Genomic DNA, 18,443 nt, shown 5'->3' with positions numbered 1-18,443 from the left:
CAACTCCCAGCGAGCACCGCGCGGCGCATGCGCACAGGGGGGAGGCGAGCCCAACGCAGCGCCTGCGTACAAGGGGCTGCGGAAAGGGCGGGAAAAGTGTGAGGTGAGAGGGGGAAGATGGCGCCTCCCCTCGGGGCTCGACGTGGGTCGGGGGGTGAAAACGGCTGAAATTCCATCTTTTTCACCTCAGAATTTTTGGGTTTTGTTCCTTACACTGCGGTCATGGTGCTGGGGTAGCGTCTGGGGTGGTGCTGGGCCCCCAGGGGAGGCGAATGGCTGTCGGCAAGGCCCAAAGGTGGGCTCAGCCCTGAGGGTGAATTGTGTCTTAAGGAGAAGCTGCTTGTTACACCCCATTCTGTTCTCCTCAGGCAGGCAAGCGGTGGGATGGGCAAGCGGAAGAACGAGCAGGCACCAGGTAATGTCAGGAGGGGACAGTGTGGTGGTGATGGGATGGTGGTGGTGAGGGGATGGTGTCCCCTTCCCTGTGAGGCAGTGGCTGCCAAGGACCCCAATCAACCCATCCTATATTTTGGGGGGTAACTCGCCCTGTAGTTACCCCCGTCTCCCACTGCCCCCACTCCCCAATCCTCCCAGTGCCCCCAGTTCCCACTGCCCCCCAAGTCCAGTTACCTCCTGTCTCCCACTGACAGGGGTCTCACCCTTTATGTTTACTTTTTGATAGCCAAGAAGCACTTCTAAAACCGCCGGGCTTTTTAGTTATTACAAACCAGCTAAACTGCAAAAATGCCCCAATTTGTAAGCAAAATGACACCCAGCGTTCACCTTTTCTGCGCCTCTCTCATCAAATCCCCTCCACACCGCGCAATGCCTGGGTGCCTTCCCCAAACATCCCCTCAGCTTGCCGCAACTATGTGGAAGACGTGGGTTGTTTTGGGGATAAAACACAAAACCAAGCGATTTCCCACCGGGGGAGGGAGTGGTGCCCACAGAGCTGCGGCAGAGCCCCTCATGCTGCGACCCCTGTTTCTTGGCACTGGGGAGGAGAAGGCAAAAAGCCCTAAAAGTAATTCTTTTTCTCTCGGTTCAAGCACTAGAGGAAGGGGGTGGTGGGTGGTTTTCTAGGATTTAGTAACAAAAAGTGAAGCAAAACCTCCACAAAGTTGTTCTCCCTGTTTGACGCAACACCCAGGGTCTCCCTTACCCCAAAGGCTGACACCTAAGATTTATGGTTTTTCCCTTAAAAGGAGGAGATGCTAAACGTGACGCTCCCAGAACCAAACAGAGCCTTTGGGAAGGCTCGGAGGCGACGGCAGGAGACGGCTTAGATGCAACGGGGCTGGCTCAGGCCAGTGATGCCGAAGGAAAACTGAAGCCAGCTGCAGGAGAGGCAGAGGATCAGGTAGAGATGACCCACAGCGGCGCCGGCAAAAGCGGACCATGGAGGTAACGGGGCGAGAATCGGGCAGGATGGGGGTTTGGGGGTGACCCTGACCGCCTCGCTGCTGGCTGACCGTGGTTTGTTGTCTTTAACAGTGACGGGGAGGCGGTGGCTCCAGAGCCAAGGCAGGAGGGGAAGCATGTCCCACAGGTACGGCTGTGCCGGGCTCCGGGAACCTCAGCGAGCTCCCAGCCGCCACCGAAACACTCTGGTGCTGGGAAACCCCCTTCACGGCACAGCCAGAGCCTCTACGGCACTGCTTTCTTCTGTTGGCAAACCACCTTTGGTATTTACACCGAACAGAGGAAAAAGTGCCAGAGATTGGGGTTTTTTTAACACCGGGGTGATGCCGGCACCTTGTTATTCCAGGAAGGAAGAGACACCGGCAGCGGCGGAGGCGGCGAGTGGCCAGAGGCAGCTTCCCTGGGAGCAGCGTCTCACCCAGAGTCACCCCAACAGGCAAATCCGGCGCTGGATGAGGCAGAAGAGGATCAGCCGGTGGCGACCGCGGAGGCGCACGGAAGCGCCGGCGAGGACCCAGCCACCGATACCCAAACTCACCGCGGAACAGGGAATATCGGTGACAGGCCCGAGCACGGCTCTGCCGCGGCAGCGCAGGAGGAGGGGGCGGCCGGCGGCGGGATCGCCCTCCCTGCGGACGCGCCGGGCCGGAGCAGCAGCAGCGGCGTGCCGACCGAGGCGCCGGACCCTCGCCATGAGGAGGGAGGCGACGGCGGCGAGCGCCGAGGCGACGCCGACCAAAGCCAGGAGCCGCCGCGCGCGTCTGTTGGAAACGCCGCAGAAAATGAACCCGGCGCCGTGTCCGAGGGGGCGGCTGTGGGAGAGCGCCGGGAAGGCGCGAGCGGGGAGCGGCCGCCGGCACCCGGCACGACCGACGCGGTGAAGAGCGCGGCCGAATCCCTGCGGGAAATGCCGGGAGAGGCTGACGTGACAAATGATGATGCCGGTGGGGGAGACCCCCCAGATCTGGCCGCCGGTGCAGGGGAAGGCGAAGCTCTCGGGGCGGAGGATGCCACCACGGACGCGCCGAGGACAGACGTGCAGCCCCCGGCTCGCTCCGGCCGCCTCCTGTGTGACGGAGGGGTCGCGGGGAGTGCGCTCGCCGATCCGGCAATGCCGGGGCCGGCTCCCACGGGCGCGGCACAGCTCCCCGCCGCAGGCACCTGTTCGGCTGTTGGCGCGGACCCCTGGGACGAGGCCCCTCTGCCCGCGGAGCTGCTGGGCCTCCTGGAAGGCAAACCCCTCGTGCTCCCGCCACAGCCGGTAAATGCACCGCGGTCACCGAGTTACCGCAACACAAACCCCCCAAACCAACTGAAATAACCTGAAATGGGGGAAAAACCCCAACTATTTCTGCGAGAGTGGCTCGGGCTCGGGCTCAATCGTCACACGAACCTTCTCCCCGCAGCCGCTCCCTGCCGCCGACCAGCGCGGCTCTGCAGAGCCTGGGCACAAGCTGCCCGCCGCTGCGGGACGGAGCCGTGCCAAAGAGATGGGGAACGGCCCGGAGCAGCCACAGCCCAGGTACACGGACGGTGACAGACCCTCCTACCAGGGATGAAACCCTTATTTGGGGTAAAACTGTCCCTATTTGGTTAGTAAAACCATTCTCATTTTTCCTGCTTCCCATGGCTGTGCCTGCAGGGAGGACGCAACCAATGTTATCTGCGGCCTGATCCTGGAGCTCTCCAACCTCAAGTAAGAGCCCGCGAGCACCGGGTGATCCCCTGGGATCGGGGCGGGGGGTCCCGGCCCTGCGGAGGGCGCCGAGGGGTGGCGAGCGTCATGCTGGGAGCGCCGGGTGATCCCTTGGGATCGGGGCGGGGGGTCCTGGCCCTGCGGAGGGTGCCAAGGGGTGGTGAGCGCCGTGCTGGGAGCGCCGGGTGATCCCTTGGGATCGGGGCGGGGGGTCCTGGCCCTGCGGAGGGTGCCAAGGGGTGGTGAGCGCCGTGCTGGGAGCGCCGGGTGATCCCTTGGGATCGGGGCGGGGGGTCCTGGCCCTGCGGAGGGCGCCGAGGGGTGGCGAGCGCCGTGCTGGGAGCACCGGGTGATCCCCTGGGATCGGGGTGGGGGTCTCGGCCCTGCGGAGGGCGCCCAGGGGTGGCGAGCGCCGTGCTGGGAGCACCGGGTGATCCCCTGGGATCGGGGTGGGGGTCTCGGCCCTGCGGAGGGCGCCCAGGGGTGGTGAGCGCCGTGCTGGGAGCGCCGCGCTGGTCAAACAGGCGGGTGCTGTCCCGCAGCCGCCTGGCGATGAGCGCCCACCGCGGCCTGGAGGCGCTGAGGAGGCCGAAGCCACGGCGGAGCCGGTGGCCGGGGCCAGGGCCGGTCCCGCTGCACGCCGGGAGGAGGTGGAAGGAGATGTAGAGCTGGTGGGAGCCGGATCCGGCCCCCGGCACGGCTAATTAACGTAACAGTAACTCTTTATTAACGTAAACCAATGTTTAAGAAGTTCACAGGGTGTAAATAAACACCTTCTGTTGTGTAACAGGCTAAATAACGTTTAAAGAACACACCGGCGGGGCGGGCGGTGCCGTGGGTGAGCTGTGAACGCCGGCTCGGCGACAGCCAGAGCACCGGTGCCCTTCCCACCGCAGGACCATTGCGGAGAGCGGGTCAGGAGCCCTCCGGCCCCTGCCGGGATTGAGAAAAACCAACAAACCAACCCAAAACCTTGAACTGAACCCACCCGGGGGCGTCCCTGGCGCAGGGCGCGGGTAAAACCGCCCCTTCTCAGCGTCTTCGGTGGTGCCTTGACACGGCTTCGGCCGACGGCACCCGCCAAACCGCCGCCGGGGCGATGCCACTTGGCGGCACCAGCTGCGGAGAGGAATGGGGGAGACTGGTCTTGGTGGAAAGTGTCGCCCCGACGCTTCATCCACGGAGGGGAGCGGAGCCGGGGGGTCCCGGGGGCGACGCGGCAGCCGGAGTGGGTGAAGCGATGCGAGCCCCTGGAGGAGAAGCCGGGAGAGAGGGTTGAGCGTGGGGAGGGCGCCATCCCCTCCCGCCCTGTGCCGGGTCCCGTCCCCGGCTAAATCGAGGCTCAGAGCGCGGCTTTGCCAAGGGAGCGGCAGAAAAAACACCCGCTTTCAGCCCGTTTTTGGGAGCTGCGAGACAGGCACGTTGTCCCAACGCGAGCCGGTACCTGTGAGCGCGTCCGTCAGCGTGGGGCTACTTCTCGCTGGCGCCGGCCGGGTGCGGGCCGGCGGCGTTGTGCGCCGCGCGGCTGTAGACGGAGGCGTAGCCGCGGCGGGTGAGGGGGCAGAAGCGCTTGGTGTGCGCCCGGTCCTGCGTGGCCCCGCACTGCGGGCAGACGTAGCTGCGCAGGACGGGGCACAGCACCCGGCCCCCCGCGTCGCGCAGGCTGTGCCCGCTGTACACCTGCTTCGCCTCCCCGTTGTGTTTGCAGAAGGCGCAGAGGGTTTTGCCGGCGGGCGGCGGCGGCGGTGTTGGCTCCGGCGCGGTGCTGGGCGCCGGTTCGCCGGCGGCGGCGCGCTCCCGCGGCAGCGCGGCCAGCACGGCGGCCAGCCCCAGGTAGTCCCTCCACATGTCGAACGCAGGGCCGTGCTCCATCCTGCGCCGCTGCCCGCTGCCCTTTGGTGCCGGACGCGGCTGCACGTGCCGTCGCCTTCGCCGGGGCGGCCACCAAGGCCCAATCGCTGCCGCCCGGGGCCGGCTCCCTCCCCCGGAGCCGGCGCGTCTGCCCGCCGGGGCTCGGGTGTCTGTGCCGCTTCCCCTCTCCCCAAACCGCCCCCGGCGACCCCTTTTCGCCGCAGCCCCTCCCTGCCGTGCCGAACCCGCCCGGGTTGGGGGTTTTGGCTCCGTGTGGACCCTCCGCTGGCGGCTTCCCCGTCTGGCACAGCCTGAACCGCCACCCCACACAGCCAGAAAGGCGCTTATTTTGAGGGTAAAAGTGGGGTTTTAAATCCCGTAAACCCCATCAGAGCCTAAAACCTGAGTTGGGGTGGAGGGAGCGCCCAAATCCTGAACTAAACCTGGGATTAGCAAAACCCGGGGGGGAGGCTCAGCCTGGTCCTGCCCTGCCTCCGCCTTCTGGGCTTAAACTGCCCAGGGTCGGGTAAATCACCCTGAGACTGCCCGAGATCAGATAAATCACCCGCTAACGGGTGCGAAATCGGGGCAGACAAAGCCCGGCTGAGGACGCCAGGGAAGGGGGGGGGGCACCGGGCAGGGCCGGTCTCCACCCTCCTCGGTTTTAGGGGAAAAAACCAGCATTTTGGGTCCTCGCAGCCAGTTCCCCGCCAGCGCCGCGCCCTGCCGGCGGTGCCGTGAGGTTTGGTTCCCCGCGCCGAAATCCGGTCGGGTTTGGGAACCGCGCTTTGCCGTCGGTTGTGCCGCGGGGAGACGCGGCGGCATCGCCGCCCCCCGGTTCTGCCGGCGAGGCTCCGTGTGCCGGCGCGGTGACGCCGCCGACCCGCTCCCCGCGGCACGTGGTGACGCCGCGGCGGCCGGCGGGATGCGGCCACGTGGGACGGAGCCGCCGCGATGGGAGGGAGAACTGGGCCAAAACAGGGCCAATCGCCCCAAAACCGAGCGCTGGCGCGAGGGGGGACCCGCCCGTTACCCATCGTGCCGCGGCACCGCCTGTGCAGTAACAGAAATGGGTATTTCCCCCCAAAACGGGTTGTGCCGCGCCTCCCGTTGGCTCATGGTGACGTTGGGGGAGAAGGGCCGCAGGGACCCTGTGAAAGAGGGGAAAACCCCCCCAAAAAAGGCATGGAAAGGGAAAAACTGGGCACTTCACGCCCGGTGGGGGGCCCGGCATGGTGGGAGGGGAACGGACGGTGTTTAACCCAAAAAGAACCCCAAAGCGGGGAATTAGCGATACTTAACCCCAAAAAGCCCCAACGCGGTCGAGGCCCGGTGGGTGCTGCCCGCGCCGGGAAGTGGGAAAGCCCGGCCGGGAGAGGGCGGCCCCGGGGCAGCGTTTGGGTGAAAACCCGGCGGTTTTGGCTCAGCGCTTTCGCTCGGCGCTGCCAGGTTCTGAGGCTCAAACCACGCAGAAACGGGAAAATATAATGATAATACCGATAAGTAACGCCGAGGCGCCGGGGCGCGGCCAGGAGCAGCCCCGATTCTCCCTGGTTTTGCCCCAAAAAGGCGCCCCCCCCTCCCCCAAGCACCCATGGGTGCCCATGCGGGGGGGCCGGGGTCACCTCAGGCCATCGGCGCCGCCCATTGGCCGCGCGCCCCGCCCGCCGCCTCTGATTGGCCACCCGCCGCTCACCCGCCCGCCCCTTATGGTCACCGCCCCGTCGTTCCCCATTGGCTGTCCGCCGCGCACCGCCCGCCCCCATTGGTCACCGCCCCGCCGCTCCCCATTGGCCAGTCCGTGGGCCGGCCGTTAACCCCTGCGGTGCCGCCGCGCTCCGAACCGGCCCGCGGTGTTGGGGGGGGTCGGGGGGGGTGGGGGCGGTCGGGGGGGGTGGGGAGCCCCCGGTTCCCTCCGGGCCGGGCTCCAGCGCTGCGCACCAGCCGCCCCCGGGCTGCGGCACAGCTTGGCACCGCGTGTGCAGCCTGGCGTGGCGTGTATGGCATGGCATGCGTGGCACGGCATGGCATAGCGTGTACGGCACAGCACAGGGCGGCCTAGTGCAGCACGGATTGCATGGCATGGCATGGCACGGCACAGCATAGCCCAGCATGGGATCACATGTATGGCACGGCATGGCATGGCATGTATGGCATAGCACGGGACAGCCTAGTGTGGCATGTATGGCGTGGCACGGCACATACCGCACAGCATGGCCTAGCATGGCACGGCATGCATGGCCTGACACATATGGCATGGCATGGCTCATATGGCATAGCACGTAAAACATGACATGTATGGCATGGCACGGTGTGTGCAGCATGGCATGGCACTGTGTGTACGGCACGGCATGCATGGCATGGCTTATATGGCATGGTACGGCATGTATGGCATAGTATGGGACGGCCTAGGTGGCATGTACGGCATGGCACGGCACATACGGCACGGCCCGTACGGCACGGCTGGGCATGGCATGGCACGTGTGGCACGACTCGGCACACCACGTGCAGGGAAGCGGCAGCAGATCCGGGCATGGCCCTGGGCTTGCTGTGCCATGCCATGCCGTGCCCCACTCTCACGTCCAGGACCGGCTCATGCCGGGCCCCAGGCCGTACCGGGAGTAGCACGGGGCTGGCTGGGGCCCATGGGCAGCGCTGGCACCGGCGGCTCCGCGTTCCTGTGACACCCCTGTGAGCAACGCGGCTGAAACGGCTCTTTCCAAGGGATTCCCACGTGCCCCCGGCCGGTGCCGGCACCGCCACGCTCAGCACCCCAGCCCCCGGCCCCGGCACTTGCCTGGGCAGGTCCAGGCTGCGCCCCTGCGCCGGCCCTGGTGCTGCGGGGTCCTTCCCTGCCACGGCCAGGGGGATGGTGGCACCAGGGGGGCCCAGTGTGACTGTGGGGGTCCCGGTGTCACCACGGGGGGCTGGTGTTGCTGTGGGGGTCCTGGTGTCACCATAGGGGGCTGGTGTTGCTGTGGGGGTCCCAATGTCACCACAGGGGGCTGGTGTTGCCGTGGGGGTCCTGGTGTCACCATAGGGGGCTGGTGTTGCTGTGGGGGTCCCAATGTCACCACAGGGGGCTGGAGTTGCTGTGGGGGTCCTGGTGTCACCATAGGGGGCTGGTGTTGCTGTGGGGGTCCCAATGTCACCACAGGGGGCTGGAGTTGCCGTGGGGGTCCTGGTGTAACCATGGGGGGCTGGAGTTGCTGTGGGGGTCCTGGTGTCACCACGGGGGGCCGGTGTTGCCATGGGGGTCCCGGTGTCACCATGGAGGGGCTGGTGTTGCCGTGGGGGTCCTGGTGTCACCATGGGGGGGCTGGTGTTGCTGTGGGGGTCCCGGTGTCACCATGGGGGGGCTGGTGTTGCCGTGGGGGTCCTGGTGTCACCACAGGGGGCTGGTGTTGCCGTGGGGGTCCCGGTGTCACCATGGGGGGGCTGGTGTTGCTGTGGGGGTCCCAGTGTCACCACAGGGGGCTGATGTTGCCGTGGGGGTCCTGGTGTAACCATGGTGGGCTGGACTTGCTGTGGGGGTCCTGGTGTCACCATGGGGGGGCTGGTGTTGCTGTGGGGGTCCCAATGTCACCACAGGGGGCTGGAGTTGCCGTGGGGGTCCTGGTGTCACCATGGGGGGGCTGGTGTTGCTGTGGGGGTCCCAATGTCACCACAGGGGGCTGGAGTTGCCGTGGGGGTCCTGGTGTAACCATGGTGGGCTGGACTTGCTGTGGGGGTCCTGGTGTCACCATGGGGGGGCTGGTGTTGCCGTGGGGGTCCTGGTGTCACCACAGGGGGCTGGTGTTGCTGTGGGGGTCCCGGTGTCACCATGGGGGGGCTGGTGTTGCCGTGGGGGTCCCGGTGTCACCATGGGGGGGCTGGTGTTGCTGTGGGGGTCCTGGTGTCACCACAGGGGGCTGGTGTTGCCGTGGGGGTCCCGGTGTCACCATGGTGGGCTGGTGTTGCCGTGGGGGTCCTGGTGTCACCATAGGGGGCTGGAGTTGCCGTGGGGGTCCTGGTGTAACCATGGTGGGCTGGAGTTGCTGTGGGGGTCCTGGTGTCACCATGGGGGGGCTGGTGTTGCTGTGGGGGTCCTGGTGTCACCACGGGGGGCTGGTGTTGCTGTGGGGGTCCCGGTGTCACCATGGGGGGGCTGGTGTTGCCGTGGGGGTCCCGGTGTCACCATGGGGGGGCTGGTGTTGCTGTGGGGGTCCTGGTGTCACCATAGGGGGCTGGTGTTGCTGTGGGGGTCCCAGTGTCACCACAGGGGGCTGGAGTTGCCGTGGGGGTCCCGGTGTCACCATGGGGGGCTGGTGTTGCTGTGGGGGTCCCAATGTCACCACAGGGGGCTGGAGTTGCCGTGGGGGTCCTGGTGTAACCATGGTGGGCTGGAGTTGCTGTGGGGGTCCTGGTGTCACCATGGGGGGGCTGGTGTTGCTGTGGGGGTCCTGGTGTCACCACGGGGGGCTGGTGTTGCCGTGGGGGTCCCGGTGTCACCATGGGGGGGCTGGTGTTGCCGTGGGGGTCCCGGTGTCACCACAGGGGGCTGGAGTTGCTGTGGGGGTCCTGGTGTCACCACAGGGGGCTGGAGTTGCTGTGGGGGTCCCGGTGTCACCATGGGGGGGCTGGTGTTGCCGTGGGGGTCCCGGTGTCACCACAGGGGGCTGGAGTTGCCGTGGGGGTCCTGGTGTAACCATGGTGGGCTGGAGTTGCTGTGGGGGTCCCGGTGTCACCACAGGGGGCTGATGTTGCCGTGGGGGTCCCGGCAAGGTCACAGGGACCTTGGTGTGACCACGCAGCTCTGTCCCATGCACGGCGGCACACGGCGGCACACGGCGGCACGCGGTCTCTGCTGCCGTGCCTCGGGGTGAGCCGCGTCCGCTGGGTCATGGCCCCCCGGTGCCGCCGTCCCTCGCCCCGTGCCCCCGGGGCCGGTGCTGCCGGCGGTGCCGCGAGGAGCCGGGCTCGGCGTGGCCCTGCCGGCACCGCCCGGGCGCGGGGGGAAGGCGGCACCCGTGACTCACTGGTGCCCGGCAAGCCGGTGCTTGACGCTGGGCCGGGGGCTCCCATGAGGCGGGGGGGGGCACGGGGGCAGGCCCCGGTGATGCCTGAGGAGGTCCCAGGGGGGGACCCTATGGCTGGGGGGGCCGGGGAAACCTGAGGGGGGCTGGGAAGCCCGGGTGGGGCCGGGGGGGCCAGGGGAGCCCTGGCGGGGGCCAGGGGAGCCTGGGAAGCCCGGGGGGGGGTCGGGGGGGAGCCAGGGGGGCCGGGGAAGCCCTGGGGGGCCGGGGGGCCTGTCCTGTGATGGCGCCATTGTTGGGAGCCGGCCGGTCCCACCCCAGCGGTGACTCATGGGCGCGTGGCTGCGCCCTGACTCACCCGGCCTCGGGGTCCCCCAGGGCCCCCCCGGCCCCCCCCAGGGCCCCCCCCGCCCCCCTGCGGGGGGGCCCAAACAGACGGGGGACTCCTGCATGGGGGGGAGGGGCCTGGGGGCACAGGGAGGGTCCCCAGCTGTGTAGAGTTGGGCCATGGGTGCATCGAGGGGGATGATGGCTGCAAGGGTGGGGCTATAGGTGCAGCGGGGGTGTCCCATGGGTGCAGGGGGAGGGTAATGGGTGCATGGGGGGACCCATGGGTACATGGAGGGGGGGTTATGGGTGCACAGGGGGGTTATGGGTTCACAGGGTGGGTTCTGTGGGTGCACAGGGGAGTTATGGGTGCAGAGGGGGGTCCCATGGGTACACGGTGGGGTCCCAAGGGTGCACAGGGGGGTCCCGTGGGTGCACAGGGTGGTTATGGGTGCACAGGGAGGTCCCGGGTGCACAGGGGGGTCCCATGGGTGCAGGAGGGTCCCATGGATGCATGGGGGGTCCCGTGGGTGCACAAAGGGGCCCACGGATTGCTGAGGGGGCACTCGCATCACCTGGCCTCGCTGCGCCCCCCATCGCGCCGCTGCATTCTGTGGGGGGGCCAGGGACACCCCACGGGGACACCCCACGGGGACGCCGTGCCGGGGACGCCCCGCTGGGTGCCGGCGTGGGGGGCCCCGCCCCGGTGGTGCCGTGGGGCGGCCGTGGGTGCCTGCCAGCCCGGTGCTGCCGGTGACTCACGGCCGGTGACTCAGCCCCACCACAAACACCGCGTCGCACGGCAACGCTGCGAGGCCCCACGGCCCCGACCCACGGCCCCCGACCCACGGCACTGACCCACAGCCCCACGGCCCCGACCCACGGCCCTGCTCCCTGGGATCCCCAAGACCCCAGCAGCCGCCCCGGAGCGGGGCCAGGAGCCAGGGGGGTCCGGGGGGGCCTGGGCGTGGCCGGGGGGGCTGGGGGAGCCCGGGGGGGGCCTGGGCGGGGCCGGGGGGGCCAGGGGGGGCCAGGGGGAGCGGGGAGGGTGGGGGGGGCCAGGCGTGCCCCGGCAGAAGGAAGGAAGAAGCCGGGAGGGAGCGCGAGGGCGGGAGGAAAGGGAAATCCCGTCCCGTCAGCCCCCCCTTCCAGACCCAGCTCCCAGTGATCCCAGTGCCTTGGGCCCGAGGCTCCCAGTGATCCCAGTGTCCCAGGTCCAGAGCTCCCAGTCACCCCAGTGCCTTGGGTCCATGGCTCCCAGTCACCCCAGTGCCTTGGGTCCATGGCTTGCAGTGATCCCAGTGTCCCAGACCCAGGGCTCCCAGTGATCCCAGTGCCTTGGGTCCATGGCTCCCAGTCAACCCGGGGCACCCTGGCTGTGGGGCACCCATGGCACAGATGGGCTGTGCAGCTTGGGGTGCAGGTGTGGGGGTGCAGGTGTGGGGGTACCCCAAAGGGGTGGGCGCACTGAGGGGGGCATGGGTGCACCTGTCCAGGGGTGCTCGCCCTGCCCCACCCTGCTGAGGGGCAAAGGGGGTCTCTTGGCGTGAATGAGCAGCCAGAGCCAGGATGCGGCACCAGCCCATGGCGGCTGCGGAGGCACCAGTGCCGAAACGGGCTCCGGCCACGCGGCCCAGCCCGGCCACCCCAAGAAAGGGTGGCATGTGGTGTGAGCCGGGGCTGTGCCGCGCCATGTCACGCTGTGCTGTGCCATCTGTGCCACACCATGACATCCTGCGCCATGCCATGCTGTGCCGCACCACCGCGCTGGGCCACGATGCTCTGCACCGCGCCATGCCCCTCTGTGCCGTGCCATGATGCTCTGTGCCGTGCCACGCCGTGCAGGGCCACACCATGCCCCTCGGTGCCATGCCACGATGCTCTGTGCCATGCCATGCCGTGCAGGGCCACACCATGCTCCTCTGTGCCATGCCACGCTGTGCAGCACCACACCATGCCCCTCTGTGCCGTGCCACGATGCTCTGTGCCGTGCCATGCCGTGCAGGGCTGCACCATGCCCCTCTGTGCCGTGCCACGATGCTCTGTGCCGTGCCATGCCGTGCAGCACCACACCATGCCCCTCGGTGCCATGCCACGATGCTCTGTGCCATGCCATGCTGTGCAGCACCGCACCATGCCCCTCGGTGCCATGCCACGATGCTCTGTGCCATGCCATGCCGTGCAGGGCCACACCATGCCCCTCTGTGCCGTGCCACGATGCTCTGTGCCGTGCCATGCCGTGCAGCACCACACCATGCCCCTCTGTGCCGTGCCACGATGCTCTGTGCCATGCCACGCCGTGCAGCACCACACCATGCCCCTCTGTGCCGTGCCACGATGCTCTGTGCCATGCCACGCCGTGCAGCACCGCGCCATGCCCCTCGGTGCCATGCCACGATGCTCTGTGCCATGCCACGCCGTGCAGCACCGCACCATGCCCCTCTGTGCCGTGCCACGATGCTCTGTGCCATGCCATGCCGTGCAGCACCGCACCATGCCCCTCTGTGCCGTGCCACGATGCTCTGTGCCATGCCATGCCGTGCAGCACCGCACCATGCCCCTCTGTGCCGTGCCACGATGCTCTGTGCCGTGCCACGCCGTGCAGCACCACAGCATGCCCCTCTGTGCCGTGCCACGATGCTCTGTGCCATGCCACGCCGTGCAGCACCGCACCATGCCCCTCGGTGCCGTGCCACGATGCTCTGTGCCATGCCATGCCGTGCAGGGCCGCACCGTGCCCCTCTGTGCCGTGCCACGATGCTCTGTGCCATGCCATGCCGTGCAGCACCACACCATGCCCCTCGGTGCCGTGCCACGATGCTCTGTGCCGTGCCATGCCGTGCAGCACCACACCATGCCCCTCGGTGCCGTGCCATGAGGCTCTGTGCCATGCCATGCCGTGCAGCACCGCACCATGCCCCTCGGTGCCGTGCCACGATGCTCTGTGCCGTGCCATGCCGTGCAGCACCACACCATGCCCCTCGGTGCCGTGCCATGAGGCTCTGTGCCATGCCATGCCGTGCAGCACCGCACCATGCCCCTCTGTGCCGTGCCACGATGCTCTGTGCCATGCCATGCCGTGCAGCACCGCACCATGCCCCTCGGTGCCGTGCCATGATGCTCTGTGCCGTGCCACACCGTGCAGCACCACACCATGCCCCTCGGTGCCGTGCCACGATGCTCTGTGCCATGCCACGCCGTGCAGCACCGCACCATGCCCCTCTGTGCCGTGCCACGATGCTCTGTGCCATGCCATGCCGTGCAGGGCCGCACCGTGCCCCTCTGTGCCGTGTCATGACGCTCTGTGCCATGCCAAAGTGCTCTGTGCCATGCCATGCCATGCCGTGCAGGACCGCACCATTCCCCTCTGTGCCGTGCCAAAGTGCTCTGTGCCATGACATGCCATGCTGTGCAGCACCGCACCATTCCCCTCTGTGCCGTGCCAAAGTGCTCTGTGCCATGACATGCCATGCCGTGCAGCACCACAGCATGCCCCTTGGTGCCGTGCCAAAGTGCTCTGCGCTGTGCCATGAGGCTCTGTGCTGTGCCATGACGCTCTGTGCCATGCCAAAGTGCTCTGTGCCATGCCATGCCATGCCGTGCAGCACCGCACCATGCCCCTCTGTGCCGTGCCACGATGCTCTGCACCACGCTATGCCCCTTGTGCCATGCGGTGCAGCACCGCACCATTGCCGTGCCCTGCTGCACCATGCCATGCACTCTGCACCGTGCCACGATGCTGCACCATGCCACGACACCCTGTGCCACGCCACGACGCTCTGTGCCGTGCCGTGCCCCTCTGTGCCGTGCCATGAGGCTCTGCACCGCGCCATGCCCCTCTGCGCTGTGCCACGACGCTCTGTGCCGTGCCACGCCACTCTGCCGTGCCGCTCTGCACCGTGCCCTTACTGCGCCACGGCACGCTGCAGCACGGCTCTGCCGTATCGCGCCGCTGCACCGCGCCGCGCCGTGCCAGGCCGTGCCACGCCGTGCCCGCCAGCGGCCCCGGAGCCCCCCGGCCGCCCCGGCGCAGCGCGTGTGCGAGGCGGCGGCGGGGCTGACTCAGGCGGCAGGAATGCGCCGTCTGGCGCGTGGGCGAGCGCCAGCCCCGGCCGCTGCCATTACCTAGAAAGGACATTTCTGCGCCGCCGCCGGCCCCGCCAGCGCCTGCGCCCGCCACGGCCCCGCCACGGCCACCGCGGCCCCGCCACCGGCGTGCGGGCCTGCGCGGGCGCGTGAGGGCGTGTGCGGGCGCGCATCGGCCGCGTGTGCGCCGCGGGGCCTCTGCCGCGCCAGGTGTGCGGCGCACGGGGCCGCTGGGCGTGCGTGTCGCGGTGCGGGGCCTGCGTGAGCGAGCGTGTGCGTGCGCACGCGTGTGCGCACGCATGCAGGGCCCCGTGTGCGCACCCGCGCGTCGCTCGCTGCGCCCGTCGTGGTCTCTGTGCCGCGTGTGCAACGCAGCAGGGTGCAAGCACGTGTGGGTGTGAGCACGTGTGTGCATGCACATGTGTGTGCACGCGTGCGCATGCGTGTGCAGCGCCGTGTGCCCGCTGCAACCCGCGTGTGCTGCAAGGGGGGGGGGTCTCCCTTCAGCGGGGTGAGGGTTGCAGCGTGTTCCGGTGCGCATTGCGGCGTGTGCGGCACCACGCGTGTGCGACGCCACGCGTGTGCGCCGCTGTGTGCACCCGTGCAGCGCCGTGGCTGCATTGCTCTGCGTGTGCACACGCGCTGCCACGCGTGTCTGTGCCCACGGCTGCGCCCTGCAGCGGGCGCAGCGCTGCCTGTGCTCAGCGTCATGTGTTCGCATCGCCACGCGTGTGCAGCACCGCGTGCGCCGCGTCATGCGTGCGCCGTGTGCGGTGCTGCCGCGCCCCGCGGCGTGGGGAGGGGGGTCTGGGGGGGCGGGGGGGTGGGGGATGTCCGTAACCCCCCCCCCGCATCCAGCCCCGCGTGTGTTTAAAATTAGCAGCCGGCGCAGCGGCTCCCGCCCAGCTGTGCTGCCCCGGGGGAGCCGCCTCTGCCAGATGTGCGGCCGCTGCCAGATGTGCACCGGGCCGGGGAGGGGGCGCAGAGCCGGGGACCCCAGCCGAGGGCTGGCGAGGCGCGGGGGGGGCAACGCCGTGGGGTCCCGGGGAGGTGGGGGTGGGGGTGTGGGGGCCCACGGCGACACCCGCCCCACGGCACCGCCGGGCCCGTCCCAGTGCCGTGGCTGTGCCGGTGCCCGTGGCGGCAACTGCTGGGCGCGAGTGAGCGGCCAGTGGGCGCTGGTGGGTGCTGGTGGGCGCTGGTGGGTGCTTTTGGGTGTTGATGGGCACTGGTGGGTGCTGGTGGGCGCTGGTTTGCACTGGTGGGTGCTCGTGGGTGTTGATGGGCACTGGTGGGAACTGGTGGGCACTGGTTTGCACTGGTGGGCGCTGGTGGGTGCTGGTGGGCACTGGTGGGCACTGGCGGGTGCTTTTGGGTGTTGATGGGTGCTGGTGGGCGCTGATGGGCACTGGTTTGCACTGGTGGGCGCTGGTTGGCGCTGGTTGGCACTGGTGGGTGCTGGTGGGTGCTGGTGGGCGCTGGTTGGCGCTGGTTGGCACTGGTGGGCGCTGGTTGGCACTGGTGGGTGCTGGTGGGTGCCTGGGGCCAAGCCCCATGGGTGCTGGTGGGTATTGGTGGGCACTGGTGGGTGCTGGCAGGCACTGGTTGGTACTGGTGGGTGCTGGTGGGTACTGGCAGGCACTGGTGGGCACTGTTTTGCACTGGTGGGTGCTGGTGGGTGCCTGGGGCCAAGCCCCGTGGGTGCTGGTGGGCATTGGTGGGCACTGGTGGGTGCTGGCAGGCACTGGTGGCACTGGTGGGTGCTGGTGGGCACTGACAGATGCTGGTGGGCACTGATGTTACTGGCAGGCACTGGTGGTCACTGGTGTCACTGGCAGGCACCGGTGTCACTGGTGGGTGCGTGGGGCCGAGCCCCTCAGCCGGCCCCCCCCCGCCCTCGGCCCCTCGTCACAGCACACCCCAAACCCCCCTTTCGGAATGCGCCGGGTCTCCCAGGAGACACGCGGTGACGCAGCCGGGCCCGATCCTGGCAGCGCCGCGCCCCAGCCCCTGGGGCGCCGCTGCTGTGCAAGGCCCCGCGCCCGAACGGGGTGCTGGGCCTGGGGATCCCCTTAATGGGGGTTGCTGGATGTGGGGGTCCCCAGGAATGGGGGTGGTGGCCCTGGAGGTCCCCATAATGGGGGGTCCTGGGTCTGGGGGTCCCCGAATGGGGTGCTGGGTCTGGGGATACCTGGAATGGGGGGTGCTAGGCCTGGGGGTCCCCAGGAATGTGGTGATGCTCAGCCCCAAGATTCCTCAGAAATGGGGGGACGTTCAGCCCTGGGGGCCCCAGAACGGGGGTGCTCCTGCCTGGGGTTCCCCACTGACCCTGGGGGGCTGTGGGTGCCGCCCCTCTCCCAGCGCTGCTGCCGGTGCCACCAGCCCCAGCCGCACCCCGCTGGCTCCGTGTCCCACCCAGGCCTGCATCCCAGCGGGTGGGCACCCCTCATCTGCGCCCGCACCCCCAGTCCGTGCCCGCACCCCTCATCTGCGCCCCCGCCCCACGCCCGTGCCCATACCCCCCGTCTGTGCCCCCACCCCAGGCCTGCGCCCGCACCCCCAGTCCGTGCCCGCACCCCTCATCTGCGCCCGCACCCCCCGTCCGTGCCCATACCCCCCGTCTGTGCCCCCACCCCAGGCCTGCGCCCGCACCCCCCGTCCGTGCCCACACCCCTCATCTGTGCTCCCACCCCCCGTCCGTGCCCACACCCCTCATCTGTGCTCCCACCCCCCGTCCGTGCCCGCACCCCTCATCTGTGCTCCCACCCCCCGTCCGTGCCCACACCCCTCATCTGCGCCCCCGCCCCACGTCCGTGCCCGCACCCCTCATCTGTGCTCCCACCCCCCGTCCGTGCCCATACCCCCCGTCTGCGCCCCCACCCCACGTCTGTTCCCGCACCCCTCGTCTGCACCCGCACCCCTCGTCTGTGCCCGCACCCCCATCTGTGCCCCCACCCCCCATCTGTTCCCGCACCCCTTGTTTGCACCCACACCCCCCGCCTGTGCCTGCACCCCGATCTGCGCCCCCACCCCCCGTCCGTACCCGCACCCCCCGCCTGTGCCCGCACCCCTCATCTGCGCCCGCACCCCCCGTCCGTACCCGCGCCCCCATCTGTGCCCGCCCCCCCCATCCCCGCCTGCGCCCCCCATCCCCGCCCGTCCCCCCGTGCCCCGGGCGGGTTGGGGGTCGGGCGGGGGGGCGCAGGGCGTGGGGCGGGCGAGGCCGGGCGGGGCGGGGGGGCGGGGGGGCCCGGGCCTGGCGGCAGCGGCCGCAGTGACGCGCTGTGGTTTTGCCGACTTCCGATGCAAAACTCTGTTTAATGTCTGTGTGTGCGGCATCGCCATGGAGACCCCGCGCCCCCCCGCGCCCCCCCGCCCCGCGCCCCCCCGCGCCGCCCAACCCCGGCCTGCCGCTCCCTGGGGCCCGCCGCGCCGCCGCCGCAGCCCAGGGACCCCCGCGTCACCCCCGGGCCCCGAGACCCGGCCCAGACCCCCCCCGGCCCCCTCGGGGACTCCCGGGGAAACTGAGGCACAGCCCGGGACGGGCCTGGGGTCTGCGGGCACTGGCCAGCCACGCGGTGGGGCACGCGGCCCCCTCGCGATGGGGTGCCAGCCCCTATGCCATGGGGCATCCAGCCCCCTCACCATGGGGCACCTGGCCCCCTCGCTATGGGGTGCCAACTCCTATGCTGTGGGGCATCCAGCCCCCTCTCGACGGGGCACCTGGCCCCCTCGCTATGGGGTGCCAGCCCTTATGCCATGGGGCACCCAACCCATCTACATGGCCCACACAGCCCCCTCGCCATGGGGCATCCAGCCCCCTTGCCATGGGGTGCCAGCCCCTGTGCCATAGGGCACCCAGCCCCCTCACCATGGGGTGTCCACACCCCTCACTGTGGGGCACCCGGCCCCCTTGCTATGGGGTGCCAGCCCCTCTCCATGGGGCACCTGGCCCCCTCGCTATGGGGTGTCCACACCCCTCGCTGTGGCGTGCCAGCCCCTGTGCCATGGGGCATCCAGCCCCCTCTCCATGGGGCACCTGGCCC

At 69.3% G+C, this 18,443-nt stretch overlaps 2 protein-coding genes and 1 long non-coding RNA gene across 3 annotated transcripts; 2 read left to right on the top strand and 1 right to left on the bottom strand.

Annotated features, from left to right (window-relative positions):
• Positions 1–275: 275 nt before the first annotated feature.
• Positions 276–2,743, top strand: LOC135310096 (myristoylated alanine-rich C-kinase substrate-like). The gene is made up of 4 exons (XM_064437116.1): positions 276–415; positions 1,206–1,404; positions 1,495–1,549; positions 1,769–2,743. Exons 1-4 carry the CDS (start codon positions 385–387, stop codon positions 2,741–2,743), a joined length of 1,260 nt encoding a protein of 419 aa, XP_064293186.1. The 5' UTR covers positions 276–384.
• A 90-nt stretch (positions 2,744–2,833) lies between these two features.
• On the top strand, positions 2,834–3,860 carry LOC135318387 (uncharacterized). Its single transcript, XR_010376599.1, has 3 exons — positions 2,834–2,944; positions 3,065–3,118; positions 3,661–3,860. It is a non-coding gene; the product is annotated as an uncharacterized LOC135318387 (long non-coding RNA).
• NANOS3 (nanos C2HC-type zinc finger 3) lies at positions 3,829–6,178 on the bottom strand. Its single transcript, XM_064475624.1, has 2 exons — positions 4,563–6,178; positions 3,829–4,368 (listed from the first exon to the last, which is right to left on the bottom strand). Exon 1 carries the CDS (start codon positions 4,988–4,990, stop codon positions 4,589–4,591), a length of 402 nt encoding a protein of 133 aa, XP_064331694.1. The 5' UTR covers positions 4,991–6,178; the 3' UTR covers positions 3,829–4,368; positions 4,563–4,588.
• Positions 6,179–18,443: the final 12,265 nt, after the last annotated feature.

This window comes from Phalacrocorax carbo, chromosome 30 (genome assembly GCF_963921805.1).
Source record: "Phalacrocorax carbo chromosome 30, bPhaCar2.1, whole genome shotgun sequence".
Classification (NCBI taxonomy): domain Eukaryota; kingdom Metazoa; phylum Chordata; class Aves; order Suliformes; family Phalacrocoracidae; genus Phalacrocorax; species Phalacrocorax carbo.
Note: the sequence above shows the minus strand (reverse complement) of the source record. Positions and strands in the feature narration are given on the sequence as shown.